The 15,864-nt window shown below is 37.0% G+C and overlaps 1 protein-coding gene and 1 long non-coding RNA gene across 5 annotated transcripts in view; one reads left to right on the top strand and one right to left on the bottom strand.

The window, feature by feature from the left end:
- CPA6 (carboxypeptidase A6) overlaps nucleotides 1–5,135 on the top strand; it is a 317,848-nt gene extending 312,713 nt beyond the window's left edge. For 2 of the 3 annotated variants that reach the window (XM_025477922.3, XM_049103757.1), the window contains one exon: nucleotides 4,610–5,135. In XM_025477922.3, the coding sequence (XP_025333707.1) occupies nucleotides 4,610–4,797 (188 nt within the window). In that variant the 3' untranslated portion in view covers nucleotides 4,798–5,135. The remainder of the gene's footprint in view (nucleotides 1–4,609) is intronic. The other variant, XM_035708380.2, reaches the window with a different exon arrangement.
- LOC112678578 (uncharacterized) overlaps nucleotides 1–15,864 on the bottom strand; it is a 105,673-nt gene that overhangs the window by 57,880 nt on the left and 31,929 nt on the right. The gene's annotated exons all lie outside the window — the stretch shown is intronic.

Raw genomic sequence — 15,864 nt, 5'->3', positions numbered from 1 at the left:
TGTGTGTGTCTCACGAATAAGTAAATAAAATCTTTTATAAAAAAAGAGTCTCTTATGGCTTGTTTCCTTCTCTCCTTTTTTTCCCCCTCCAATCCATATGTTCATCTGTTTTCTTTCTTAAATTCCACATATGAGTGAGATTATTTGGTATTTGTCTTTCTCTGACTGACTTATTTCACTTAGCATAATACTCTTGTTCCATCCACATCATTGCAAATGGCAAGATTTCATTTTGATGGCTGAGTAATATTCCATTGTGTATATACACCATTTCTTCTTTACCTATTCATCAGTTGATGGGCAATTGGGCTCCCTCCATTGTTTGGCTATTGTTGATAATGCTGCTATAAACATCAGGGTGCATGTACCTCTTCAATTTTGTATTTTTGTATCTTTTGGGTAAATACCTAGTGGTATAATTGCTGGATCATGGGATACTTCTATTTTTAAATTTTTGAGGAACCTCCGTGCTGTTCTCCAAAGTGGCTGCACCAGTCTTCCCACCAACTGTGCAAGAGGTTCCCCTTCCTCCACATCCTTGCCAACACCTATCGTTTCCTGTGTTGTTAATTTTAGCCATCCTGACAGGAATGAGGTGGTCTCATCGTGATTCTGATTTGTATTTCCCTGATGAAGAGTGATGCTGAGCATCTTTTCATTTGTCTATTAGTCATCTGGATGTCTTCTTTGCAAACATGTCTATTCATGTCTTCTGCCCATTTCTTAACTGGGTTATTTGTTTTTTGAGTGTTGAATTTGATAACTTCTTTGCAGACTTTGGATACTAACCCTTTATCAGATGATCATTTGTAAATATCTTCTCCCATTCCATAGGCTGCCCTTTAGCTTTGTTGACTGTTTCCTTCACTGTGCAGAAGCTGCTTATCTTGATGAAGTCCCAATGGTTCCTTTTTTATTTTGTCTTCCTTGCCTGTGGTGATGTGTCTAATAAGAAGTTGCTATGGCCAAGGTCAAAGCTTTTCTGCCTGTCTTCTCCTCTAGGATTTTGATGGTTTCCTGTCTCACATTTAGCTCTTTCATCCTTTTTAAATTTATTTTTGTGTATGATGTAAGAAAGTCATCCAGTTTCGTTCTTCTGCATGTTTCTATCTGGTTTTCACAACACCATTTGTTGAAGAGGCTTTTTTCCATTGGATATTCTTTCCTGCTTTGCTAAAGGTTAGTTGACCATATAGTTGTGAGTCCATTTCTGAGTTCTCTATTCTTTCCCAATGATCTATATGTCTGTTTTTGTGCCAGTACCATACTGTCATGATGACTACAGCTTTGTAATAGATCTTAAAATCCAGATTCATGATGCCTCCAGTTTTGTTTTTCTTTTTCAGAATTGCTTTGGCTATTTAGGCTCTTTTATGGCTCCATATAAATTTTAGGATTGTTTGTTCTAGCTCCATAAAAAATGCTGGTGGATAGGGGTTACACTAAATATGTAAATTCCTTTGGGTAGCATAAACATTTGACAGTTTTGTTCTTCCAATCCAAGAGCATGGAATGTTTTTCCATTTTATGTCCTTTTCAATTTCTTTCATAAGTGTTCTATAGTTTTCAGAGTACACGTCTTTTACTTCTGTAGATTTATTCCTAAGTATCTTATTGTTTTTGGTGCAATTGCAAATAGGATCAATTCCTTGATTTCTTTTTCTGCTGCTTTGTTATTGGTGTATAGAAATGCAACAAATTTCTGAACATTGATTTTATATCCTGCAACTTTGCTGAATTCATGTATGGGTTCTAGCAGTTTTTGGTGGAGTCTTAAGGGTTTTCTGCATAGAGTATCATGCCATCTGCAAAGAGTGAAAGTTTGACTTCTTCCTTGCCAATTTGGATGCCTTTTATTTCTTCTTGTTGCCTGATTGCTGAGGCTAAGACTTCCAGTACTATGTTAAATAGCAATGGTGAGAGTGGATATCCTTGTCTTGTTCCTGATCATAGGGGAAAGGTTCTCAGTTTTTCCCCATTGAGGGTGATATTAGCTGGTCTTTTGTATATGGCCTTTATGATGTTGAGGTATGTTCTATCTATCCCTATTTTGTTGAGAGTTTTTATCAGGAAAGGATGCTGTATTTTGCCAAAGGCTTTTTCTGCATCTATTGACAGGATCATATGGTTCTTATCCTTTCCTTTATTAATATGGTATAACACATTGATGACTTGTGAGTAGTGAACCACCCTTGCAGCCAGAATAAATCCCACTTGATCATAGTGAATAATTTCTTTATTGTACTGTTGAATTCAATTTGCTAATAGTTTATTGAAATAAAGAGCAACTAGGTATATGGAAAGAACTTGAACAAAGTATCAGAAGACATGGATTCTAGTCCTGATTCTGCCACCAAAATATTAATCCTGGGCTTCAGCTTCCACAACAGTTAAGTAAGGAATTGGATTAGGTCATCTCCCATGGCCTTTCAAATTCTAACATTTTTAATTATATGACTTGGAAAATCTAACAAGAAACCATATATATCTGAATGTCTATGTATGCACAAACACACACAGGTTGTATGTATATGTTTAGATAGTGACATCCAATTTTGCTTTCAGTGAAGTATCAAATTTCTCCTTGATTCCTTAACCTACCCATTATTATATTCCTAACCATTCACTTTCTTCAACCTTCAAAGAAAAGTTTGGTTTGTCAACCAACATTGCTTATCAAATAAGTTTATCCTAATAATGAGAATGCCTTAAATATTAGAATTGTTTTCAAAGTCTATAATCATTGGTCTCATGTTGACCTTTTTAGAATTGTTTTTCATACTGAAAAAGGAAACAGTATTTTTAAAAATCATATCACTAATTATTACTAATATATGTTAATTTTAAACATTAATTTTTTAAAAATCTTACAGTTTACCTTTTCTGCTTGATATCAAGGCACAGTCATGGTATTATACCAAGGACAACCTGCTACCATAGAAATGAGGCTATCACATCACCATGATGTAACTTTTGGCACATGTTGACTCTGACTTTGGCTTCTATGACTACTATTTGCAGTTTCAGTGTACTCTAACCCAGAAGGACAATGAAGCCACAGCCTACCTTCTGTCCTTAACCAAAGCCAGGGGAGCCTGAAGAATAACAGAGCCATTTAATTGTCATCTTAACATTATTTATCCCTAACTTGTCCTGGCAAAAATAGCATAAAAAGGGTATTATTTGAGCAGATGAACATGCTCAGAAAATTTGTTAATAACAATGTTAGGTCAGTCTGAATCATATTAACTGCATGAAAAAAAGTTTATAAAGATTCTTCTATAAAAATTTATAATTATTAAGAACCTTATTATGCTAAAAGATTACATACTAGGCACTTTGGGATATAAAGATGCAAATTAATAAGGGCTTATATCCTGGCACATTATTTTGTTTAATTTCCACAACAACACTGTAGTAGGTAATATCATCCCTTTTTCTAAAGGGGAGATTGAGGCTCACTCAGACAAGTCACAGTAGGTGGTGGGATCTGATACAGCTCAAGCCCTTAGTCTGTCCCTATGCCTGTACTTTCAACCTGTGCTGAAAAGCTGGAGCGTGTGAGGTCATAGGAGCCAGAAAGAGAGAATTGCCAATGGATTATTACCTATACTAAATACTGTGGAGAGGTTGAAAGTGAGGTCTGTGGGGGGTGGGGGGGACAAAACAAGAAAGGAGATTAGCCTGCTGTCACTGGTTACCTTCAAGAACAAAGTTTTCATAGGTAGAGCAAGAACCAGATTGAAAGTGGTTGAGGATATAGAGGCAACATATATAGATTCTCTTTGTGTTCTAAAGCAAAAGAACAAAGTAAAAAAAAAAAAAAAAAAAGGATGGTATGTAGCATGAGAAGGAAATGCCATAGAAAATCAGTGCTTGAACATTTTGGTCAAAGCAAATGCAACAAAAGGTGTTTTAATTAATTAAATTAGGTCCTGGAAAATGGACCCTCCTACTACCAGGGAAGACGATGAATGAAATCAAAGACAACGTGTAAAAACAAAAAGCAAAACAAAATAAAAAGCAAAAGCTCCTCTTCTGAGCTGGAAGGAGGATAGCCCGAGGGCTGTGATGTCAGTAGAGAAGGTGGTGGGATGATTACCTTTTACGGACAAGGGGACAATGGTAAATGAGGGGCAGGACTACGAGAGCCTGAGAAAGGTTCAGTAAGTGAAGGTCTAGAAAAAGAAGCCTGGAGCAGTGTTGAGAACAGAGAAAGACATCAGTGACTAATGTGATTTTACAGCAAAGACTCTCCAGCTTTCTCTCAAGGAGTGAAAGCAGAGAAACTGGGCCAGGGATTAGTTCGCTTATGGGTCACTGGAGTGAGGATGGAGATAAATATTACTGGAATTGGGGCTGAGAAATTTTGAGATCATCGCACTAGAAAAGTATTACTACCTAAACTAGATCCTCAAAGATGATGGCGGGTAGGATTTTTAAGTTCCATGAGCCTAATGTGCCAAGGAACTACTGTTAAATCATTCTTGTTGAAGTAGTGTTTAATTGGAAGGATTTAGGGTAGCCTAGTAAGCAAGGACTATATGTAAACTTTGAAAATTATGCAGACTCTTTAGTGAGGCTCTTTTTTTTTTTTTTTAACTTTTAGATGTGAGCTCTGGTAGTTCAATGGATTGGGCCTACAAAAATGGAATACCCTACACATTTGCTTTTGAACTTCGTGACACTGGACATTTTGGATTTTTACTTCCAGAGATGCTCATCAAACCAACCTGTACAGAGACCATGCTGGCTGTGAAGAATATCACAATGCACCTACTAAAGAAATGTCCCTGAGACCACTCACGAGTCAGGTCAATCACCAGACAGAGAGCAGATTCTGTGTAAGAGCTACTTGGCAATGGGTGGAAATTGTCTTTAAAGAGAAGGACAACTTCTTAGAATGAACATAACTGTGGACTTTAAAAGCACCTACTTATGCAATTTATGTGGCAATAAAAAATTGGTTAAAAAATCTGAGCATAGCCTATTTTGCTGTAAGAGAAAGCATCCATATTATACCCTTTAGAGTCAAATTTGATTAAGGGGAGGGGGGATATTTTCAAACTCTATTGTCTCAAGAAATGTATAAATCAAGGATTTTACTGCAATAAATCTCCTTTTCTCAATTAAGATCTAGGCTACTAATGTTTAATCATTTGGTTTTCATTTGAAATGGAAACTTTTGAAATGGGAAGAGCTATATTTATTAATAAATATACAACTTATCAAGACCTCAGATTCTTCATATCTTCACCCCCCTGGCATTAGTGCATGATATACATAAAAAATATAGCAAGACAGCATTCATGTTTAGACTCTGAGAATACCATTTACAAAAATAGAAGTAAACATTAATTGAGGTGCCAGACAGAGCGTTAAGAGCTTTACACTAATAATCTCATGTATTGCTCAAATACTATGAAGTAGATACTACTATTATCCTCATTTTTCAGATGAGCAAATTGAGACTTAGAAAAGTGATATAGATTTCCATTTCCCGGAATATAACAAGATAGGTATCTGGACTGCTGGAAATAACTACAACTTCTGGATAAAATATAAGTTTTAAAATCATCTTTAAAACATCAAACAAAAGTGTAAGAAAATCTCAGGCTAGGCATTAGGTGAAGGCAGGCACCTAGTGAGGTAAGTGGTGCTCTATTATTCTGAGAGCATTTGTCAAGCCAGGTGAGTACAGATTTTGATTTTTATAGTAGTTTAGAGAATGGGAGCAGAGAATAAAGCCCAAGGCTACTCCAAGGTGGGAAATCTAATACAGATCCTCTTACCAGAATTCTGGAGTTTCAAAGGGCTATACCTTCAGTGTAAGGCTAAATTACAAATAAACCCCCTATGTAACAACTGAAAATTTACTATTTCAGTTTTGGCAAGAGTAGAGAGGGGAGACACTACAGCTGAATCATAGGTCAGCTTTTACTGGTTTGTGACCCAAATTCAGACTACTTACATGGTCTGATAAACCTCTAGCCAAGAATTTAATTCAGACTAATCCCAAATTGGTTATACCCTCCCAGTATTTGGTAGAAGAAAATGCAAATCCTCTTGGAGGATTTATCTGACCAAGATGCATCATGAGCACTAGGATGAAAAGAGGAGCCTAAAAACTTCCAGAAGGGGGAGGAAAAATGATCACAAAGGAATGAGGACTACAGTAACATTAAACTTCGCTATAACACCAGTGATGTTTGAAGGCAATGGAGAAATGCCTTCAGAGTTTTCGGAGAGAAATTCTATCCTAAAAATCTATACCCAGCAAATGATCAATGAAATCCAAAGGTAGAATACAAACATTTTCATAAAGTTGAGCTCCTAAATTGTTAACCTTTCTCAGGAAACTCCTGAAGGATATGCTCTACCAAATTGAGGGAGCAAAGCAATAAAAAGATGTAGGATCTCAGAAAATAGGAAGCCCCATAAAGGAGAAAGGGGAAAAAAAAATCTCAAGGTAATGGTAAAGGGAAAGTCCCAGTAATAGCTGTATACCAGGCTTAGAGAACCACCAAGATGGAACAGGAGAAGGAAAGCTGAAGACTTAGATGAATTTCTCCAAGATAAACACAAAACAGGACACATGTTCAGAAGCCATTTTTATTTGTATCAGTAAATCTGGGGATGAATTAGTAATAAAAGCACAGCAACCAAGTAAACAACGACAAAATACAGTTGTCAACTCTGGTGAAAACAATGAGCTATAGAAGAGAAGAAATATAATTATAGTATACTATATGACTTAGCTATAACCAATACTTACATAGTTAAGATAATATTAGCCCTAAATATGGATTTAATGAAAAACTATAATATATTTGAAAGAGAGGAAGAAGTAATATATGTGAAAGGAGGGGTATAGGAAAGCTAAATCTTCATCTGCCTTGGCTTGAAGTCAATAGACAACATCTAAAACTGAAAGAAGAAAAAAAATAAACTAATATCAGAATATGCATGTTATTTAGACATAAGAAAGTAAATTCTGGAAGAAATAAGATTAAGAATTATTGGACTAAGGAGAGGGAATTAGGAGTAAAAAAGGAAGGAGCAGAGGACTGATTTTTTTAAATATGTTATTTATTTATTCATGAGACAGGCAGAGGGAGAAGCAGGCTCCATGCAGGAAGCCTGATGTGGGACTCGATCCCGGGACTCCAGGATCACACCCTGGGCCAAAGCCAGGCACTAAACTGCTGAGCCACCCAGGGATCCCCAGGACTGATGTTTTTAATATACACCTTGTCATTATTTGACTGGTTTTGTTTTTGTATTTTTATTAATTATGCAGATATCACACAAAGTATATTCCTTTTAAAGGAAGAGTGGGTTTTTTAAAAATATTTTATTTATTTATTCACGAGAGACACAGAGAGAGAGAGAGAAGCAGAGACACAGGCAGAGGGAGAAGCAGGCTCCATGGAGGGAGCCTGACATGGGACTCGATCCCGGGTCTCCAGGATCAGGCCCTGGGCTGAAGGCGGCGCTAAACCACTGAGCCACCCGGGCTGCCCAGGAAGAGTGTTTTTGAAAGTGAACTCCCAACTGTTCACCACCCAGTCTTTCTGATGTTTATAAAATGTGCATTATTTTGATAAAAAATTTTAAATTTAAAAGAAATATTAAATGAGATTATATGTGGAATGCTTAGCACAGAACCTAGAATATAGTACAAAATCAAATATTAATTTTTCAAAAAAAATTTGCTTTACAAATCTAATATATCTTTTTATCTTGTAGTCCCAGTTATAGGAATGGATCTCAGGCAGATTTGAGGCAAAGTCCTGCTAAGAAATAGTACACGTGGGAATTTAAACTTCAATTCACCCCATCTGCCAATAAATGCTCAGAAATGACTTAGAGGTAAGGGATTATTTTACACTAGTTATTTCTACCCATAGAACAGGTGAAAACCAAAGTATCCAGAATAACCAGAAGGGCCAGAAGCTTATGAAGACCCCCAAGAATGGAAAGGTGCTGCTTCTCAAAGGACCTGAAAAAGATGCCCACAGTCACCTGGTGTCATCTAATGGCTTCTTGGACCCCTGACACCAGGAAATTCCCCTTTGATTTGGAGCATGCTGTGTAACCCCTGCTGTCTTAGCTCTCTCTGTCTAGATCCTTTGCTGGGGTCTGTTGATGCCTTTCTGTCAAACATTACCACCCTTGCAACAACCAAAAATTAAACAACTCTTAAACACTCAGGGCAAGGGGAGAATTTACAGATAACTCCCAAAATTAATCTTTTATTATATTTTTAATTTCCATCTATTCCATTCCCTATGTAATAAGGTCAGTTAGCAAGTTAATATCAAGAACTTATATTTATTTTATTTTTCCCTGCCCTTCATATAGTGTAGGTTCTGAGTATCTTTTCAAAGTCAAAATGAGGCCAACAGAAAATATACAATCTGAATAATCCACAAACTAAATGAATATATAGTTTCTTTATTATCCACTTATCAATTCAAAATGAAATTTTGCCTTTGTGAACCTCATGTAAATTCTTTTTAGTGATTACTCTCACATTTCTATAGCACTGTATATATTTTACAGCTCAAATTCTATAAGTGGGTATTTTAATATTTATAGGCTATTTTCATTTTTAATATTTTAAAACTAAGTCATAAAATGTACTGTTGGATAATGTACGTTCAAGGCACTCTGCTAGGTGCTATGTGTGAGGAAGGGTGCTGAGAACAAAAGTGTTTTATTTATATAAATGCTTGCTTAGGAATGTAAAAATTAACTTCAAACTAAAAACGGTGCCTGCATTTTTTTTAATTGTTTAGCAAGAACCTCCCCCTTTCCTACTATGATTAAAAGAAATTTTATAGATTCTGGTTGAGTTATAGCTCTCAGATAGTTTTAATGAGTATATGAGTTTCATAGGGCTGGCATGAGAAATTTCCACAAACTGAGTGACTTAAAACAACAGAAATTTGTTGTCTCAGTTCTAGAGACTAGAAGTCCAAAATCAAGGTCATGGCCTTGCCACCTCTGAAATCTGTAGAGAATCATCCCTTGCCTCTTTGTAATTTCTGGTTGGTTGCCAGCAGTTCCTTGGCTTGCAACTACATAATTTCAAACTCAGCCCTCCTCTCTCATAGACTTCTCCCTGTGTGTCTTTCTGTTCTCACATGGCCATGTTCTTGGAAGGACACCAGCCATATTGGATTAGGGGTCCACCCAACCTCATCTGAACAAATTACATCTGCAATGACCCTGTTTCCAATAAGGTCACATTCTGAAGTACAGGCACTTAGAACTTCAACATCATTTTGGGGGGAAACAAAATTCAACCCATAACAGTAGACAAATATCATGAGATATTGATGTTAACGAGCCTATTTACAGAGCTAAAAAGTGGTGAATCTTGCCTGAGTTTAATCTTTTGTTCTCAAGCTTAACTGTTGGGGAATGCAAACAAAAATAAAGCATATTTTATAAGTTCTAACACTCTCCGATGAGATTGTTTTTAACAGGCTATTAATGGAAACATAACCTATTCTTTATATTTAACTTTTTAAATAATAAAATTATAGCTCAAATTATGATTTACTTTCTTAACAGGAAATTTGTTAGTTTTAGGTAGTGTCATATATTACCTTTGCTCTCAATAATTATTTTGAGCCGCTGCATCATAAAATGTATTTACAGCTAAGTTATACTAGATCAAATCTAATTGATTAAATCAGAATTCTGTGCAATGTTAATTAAAGTATGCTTTAGATTAAGCAAAGTAATTACATGAGCGATTGCATTTAATGGAATATTTTCATGAATCAGAATATTGCATAATAAACCTGAAAACAGCCACACTGAATACCTAATATATTTCACAAAACAAATTGCACTGAGAACTGCTAAGACATCTGAATAATTCACATGAAAATAAAGGCAACTTGAAGATCTTCTAAAGAAGACTCTAACTCCTTATTTCCAATGTGCTGCCAATCCCCTCGCTGTGTTTCTGCAGTTTTGCCTTCTAGGACTGCTTCCTCTACCTCCAGTGGATGCCCTAAAGGAGTTTCTGCCTAGAGCATCCATCCTTGTTCCACCAGCCCAGGTAGGCTTGGTGAGGGAAGGACATCAAATGATAACAAGACATTATAGTGTGCAGACTCTAATGTACTATTTGCCTTATAATTTAGTTATGAGTTAAACTAAGACAATAGCTCTCCTCATAACACTGAAACAGTATGCTCTAAGTTTAAGACAAACTCAAAAGTAAACGCTTCCCCAGTTGGGAAGAATTAAAGGTAACAGGAACACCCAGCCCTTCCACGAAAGTGAGCCAGCAGTTCTGTGTACGTGCTCTGAAAGAAATAATTTGCAACAACCAATGACTGGTGTTGGGTTCAGTTACCGAATTTCTATTACAGCCATACTTTTAGGAGAAGCACAGATCCCTGCTATCCTGGGTAGATAGCACTAATTTGAAACTATATTCAATATTTTAAGGGAGACTGATTTCTACTAAGCAGAAATTGTGTTGCTGGATGTGTTTAGATCCAGCTGTCTATCTCAAGCAATATTGGTCTGAAATATGGAATAAGGTTTTCATTTGGTAGAGCAGCAAACATGAATAGACAATTTAATGGCTTTGTGCCAGGGTCAACAGAATTTCATAAAAGAATGAATATTTGAAACAAGTGTCACTGCACCTGTCACAAACTATCATGGGAGATGTGTAAGGATATCCTAAAGAGGTAGCCCTGAGCTAACCAGGAGTGTTTAAGAATCAACTAATGATTTGTGACAATAATAACTCTGAGTAGAATTTACCACATACCCCCATCAAATTAATTCTGTACCAGGAACTTGAAGTCAGAATAATGTTCTTTCTAGAGCCATAAATATGAACACTAGCCTTTATCTTCCCTTTAAAACATGTGAGTCTATTCCCTTTTATTTATGATCTCTAGCTAAACTGCTTTCATTTAGAAGACACTTTGAGGGGTGCCTGGGTGGCTCTGTCAGTTAAGGATTTGACTCTTGTTTTTAGCTCAGGTCATGATCTCAGAGTCTTAGGATCAAGCCCCCTTCCAGGCTTCACATTCAGGGAGTGGACTGGAGATTCTCTCTCTCTCCCTCCTCCTCTGCTCCTTCCACTGCACATGCACACACTAACCCAAAGTCTCCCTCCCTCTAGCTCTCTCAGATAAAATCTTTAGGAAAAAAAAAAAGACACTTTGAATCACAATCATTTCAACCTCAGCTCTTATAGCAATCTGCATATTTTGTTAAAACCAGTAATTATTTCAAGTAGTTCTTAAATATCACTAGTAAAAGTGTTCCTCCTATGCCTATGGTTAACAATACTGGATTGTACACTTAAAAATTTGTTAAGATGGTAGATCTCAAATGTTCATACCACAATTTTTAAAAAAAACAGCATAGGAAATTTCAAGGATGAGGAAGAGGAAAAGAAGAAGGCAACTTGATAAAGGAGGCACCACACAGAATCCATGTGATGGCAAAAATGGTAAGCAAGTTCATGCTCCAGAAATGGCAGTGGTGGGGCAGGGGCAGCAGCAGGGTCCCTAGTACTTATGGGGAAGCAATGGGGGATGCTTAAAGTCATCAGGACAATTCTAAAGTCTATGGTTGGATACCATTTCCAGAGTCAGCTTTGAGCCAGTTCTCCCATGAACATCTCTATAGAGTAGATTCCTTTCCTGCTTAATCAGCCATTATCAATTTCTAATACATTATATTGAAATTCTTACTGGGTTGCATATGAGAATAATGGCTCAGTTTCCACACTTAATTTTCTATACTCTAATTTTATATTTAGCTTAGTGATTACTTGCTGGATAATATTACTTGTAGATTTTAATCACTGGCTTTTAATTCAAGGTAAGATGTTTGTTTTTAAAATACTAACAAAAGGGCATAAGTACTCTCTTGAAAGACATTTTTAAGATTCCAAATTTAATTGTTCTTCTAAAGACAGGGCACAGGAGTACCTGGGTGGCTCAGTGGTTGAGCATCTGCTTTTGGCTCAGGTCATGATCCCGAGGTCCTGGGATCGAGTCCCACATCAGGCTCCCCACAGGGAGCCTGCTTCTCTCTCTGCTTATGTCTCTGCCTCTCTATCTCTGTGTGTGTGTGTGTGTGTGTGTGTGTGTGTGTGTGTGTGTGATGAATAAAAATAACCGTAAAGGAAAAAAAAGAGCACAATGAAACAAGGAGTATGTTTGGCTTTACCTCTAGAAAAGAGAACAGGTTCTGCTTTAGCAGTTCTGGGTCTCTAAGTCATATTCCAAAGGACTCCTCCTTTAGTTTATTTCTGTATTACAATTATATTGTGAGAATTAAAGAAAGTAACATATGAAGATTATCAGCAAAGGGCTTGAGCCCCACATCATCCATATCAATCAAAATTTTCTAAATTTTACAAATATGTAGTAACATAGGGTAGGGGATGCTGGCAAAAGTTTTTACTGGGGATTAGGTAATAATCTAATCAAAGTATAGAGATATCTTCATTGATTATGGGTAAACACTCGTTAAGATTCTACCGTGATCTTCTTTTCTCACATGCAAGCTACTGGGCCCCTTGTTTCACCAAAAGAAACTCATTTTTTTTCTACAGCACACTACTGACAAAGTAAGTCAACTTAGAGAAAGTTTTTCAAAAAATATATCCTCCAAAAAGAGAAGGAAGGCATTTAAATATAGGCTTTAATGGAGGGAAATAAGCATATTCAGCACTTCAAGATGGTAAAGATTTTATTTTCAAAAGGTTAAACTAACAAGATTAAAATAGTTATTGAGTACATTTACCATTCTATGTATGTGGTGATGAAGCAATCTGCCAAAGAAAAATGCATGTCCCAAAGGAATTCATGCAGGTATCCAAAGATTTATTGAGCAACTACTCTGTGATTGATAGTGTCTCCTGGCAAGGTAATCCACAAGCGAAATCATAAAGAAGGTAAAGTTCACATTAATTCTTTCTCTCTTGGCAACTTCTCCATCTTCTCTGGATAACTAGCATCCTCTATTGCCTCTTACTCCTCAGGAAATCCCCCTACCCCCATTATTATCCCCAGCTGTAGCACCCTTTCCAAATACAGGGAAACAACTTTTTGTTGTTGAACAACTTGGGTTTAAACTGTGTGGAGTCCCCTTATATTTTTTACTGTATAGGACTGTAAATATTTTCTCTCACAGTCTTCTTAACTTATTTTTTCTCTAGCTTTATTGTAAGAATACAGTATATAATACATAAAACATACAAAATATATGTTAATTGACTATGTTATTGGTAAGGCTTCCAGTCAACAGTAGATTATTAGTAGTTAAGTTTTAGGGGAACTAAAAGGTTTGTGAGGGTTTTTTACTTTGAAAGGGTCAGTGCCCCAAACCTTGCCATGTTGATCAAGGGTCAACTGGAGGTCTCAAACTCCAGATTCCTCTCCATACCTCTTCCTGCCCATAATGACCTCTCTGGTGCAGCCTAGAAGGAAGGACTCTCACCTAGCTCTCGGAGGGTATATTAGTCTGCTCAAGCCACCATAACAAAATACCACAGACTGGGTGGCTTAAACAACATTTATTTTCTCACTGTTCTGGAGACTGGAAGTCCAAGATCAGGCATCTAGACAATTCAGTTCTTAGTAAGGCTTCTCTTCCTGGCTTGCCTTTTATTGAGCACATGGGGGGAGGTAGAAGGTGGGGATGGAGAAAGAGGGGGATAAGAGATACAGCGAGAGAGAGAAAGAAAGCACACAAGTGCCCTAGTGTCTCTTCTCATAGGGCACTAATCCTATTGGATAGAGCCCCACCCTGACGACCTCATGTAACCTTAATTGCTTCTTCAGAGGTCTCAACTCCAAATACATCTATACAGAGGGTTAGGGCTTCAACATATGAATGTAGGGGAGGGGAGGACACAAACATTCAGTCCGTAACAAAGAAAATACTGTTAAACACACCACATTATGAAAGAATTTTAACCCTTTTGTATAGAATCCACCTTGTGGCAGAGAATAATTGCCTAATAGCCACAGGAAAGGGGCAGCCCAAGTGGCTCAGCGGTTTAGCACTGCCTTCAGCCCAGGGCCTGATCCTGGAGACCCGAGATCAAGTCCTGCGTCTGGCTCCCTGCATGGAGCCTGCTTCTCCCTCTGCCTGTGACTCTGCCTCTGTGTGTGTGTGTGTGTGTGTGTGTCTCATGAATAAATAAATAAATAAAAATCTTAAAAAAAATAACCACAGAAAAGAATTTCCAATTCAGGAGGGCAAGGACACCCAGCACCATTCATATAGTGCCTAAGTCCACCCTAAGCCACTGGGTGCGGGCACATTCTCATCCTAGTCTGCACCTATTCCTGCATCTTCAGGGCCAGCTGGAGGGAATCAGTGTACCCCTCCCCTGATGGCTGGACATGCAGTCAGTCACAAACTCTGCTCCTCAGACTTTTAGGCCATGACCCATTTCTGGACCTGAACCATGCCCATTGGCTCTAAGTTCACAATAAGAGGGCCTCATCTCCCCCATTCTACATGGGGAACACAGCCATGCCTGGATTACATTTCAGAGGGTCTCAATTGCTCATGCTCATATACACACAGCAACAGACACATAAGCTTGCATATTCTTGACCTTTACATTTTCCTTCTGTATTTATCTGCCTTTTGGGGATCAATCACAAAAGTGTACAAATTAAATTATTTTACCTTGTTAGTAGATACAGATGGTATTTAGAAATCTTAAAAGATTGCTTTGCTTTTGTGTTTCCGAACACAAAAGAGTCAAGATGTGCAACATTTTTTTTTTTGGCCTATCCTATTCCCATGTAGGAGTCTGAGCCTCTCTGCTATCTCAGCAGATACCTACCCTAAATAACTATTCATAAACACACACAAAAAATAGAAGTCTTTGGGAAACTTCATTTACCTGATCTGTGCTCCAAGCATTTGTACTCAATTTCCACAATAAATTTTGTCATACCTGAAAACTGGTTTTAGTTTTTTTTTAATACATTATACTTTCCAGTAATCTGACAATATCCCTGGGAATTCAGATAGTAACATCCAGGTGCTACCTGGCTCAATTATTACTTGCTAATTGATATCCAATCATTTGTAAAAATTGAGGCACAGAATATTTAAGTGATTTGAGTATGATTTCTTATCTAATTAGTGGCAAAGCTGAGAATATAATCCAAGTCCTTAGATTTTTTTTAACTTATAGAAATTTTTAAACTATACTACAAAGGTAGTATACTATCATAAACCCCAGGCTCCCAAAACCTAGTTTCAACAATTATCAACATTTTATTTTGCCAAACTTACTTCATCTTTCCTTCAACCTTTTTCTTGTTGTATTTTTTTAAGATTTATTTATTTATCTGAGAGAGAGAGAGTGGAGAGAGTGGGAGAGGGAGAGAGAGAATTTTAAGCAGACTCTGTGCTAAACTGGATGGAGCCCAGAGCCTGAAGCAGGGCTCAATCCCACAACCCTGAGATCATGACCTGAGCCAAAACCAAGAGTCAGATGCTCAAACTGACTGCCAGGCACCCCCCTTTTTACAGTATTTTAAAGCAAATTCTAGACATCACATTATTTCACCCATATATACTTCAGTATATATATCTCTCTACTAAACTATTTCTTACATTTTACATGTGTTTGTGGTAGATCAACAATTTCCTAACAGTGGCCAAAGGACTCAGACACCCAGCAAATATTCTAGTACTCTTCTTCCATTTTTTTTCCCTACATACTTTTCACTCTCAAAAGAGGAAATTCGAATCAATTTTAGTAGACCGATAAAAAGAAAACTAGGAAATAAAAACCCAATAACCTTTTTATAATAAAAATTAAAAATATAAGTTTCA

This window comes from Canis lupus, chromosome 29 (genome assembly GCF_003254725.2).
Source record: "Canis lupus dingo isolate Sandy chromosome 29, ASM325472v2, whole genome shotgun sequence".
Classification (NCBI taxonomy): Eukaryota; Metazoa; Chordata; class Mammalia; order Carnivora; family Canidae; genus Canis; species Canis lupus.
The sequence above is the reverse complement of the archived record's forward strand: the minus strand, read 5'-3'. Positions and strand labels throughout refer to the sequence as shown.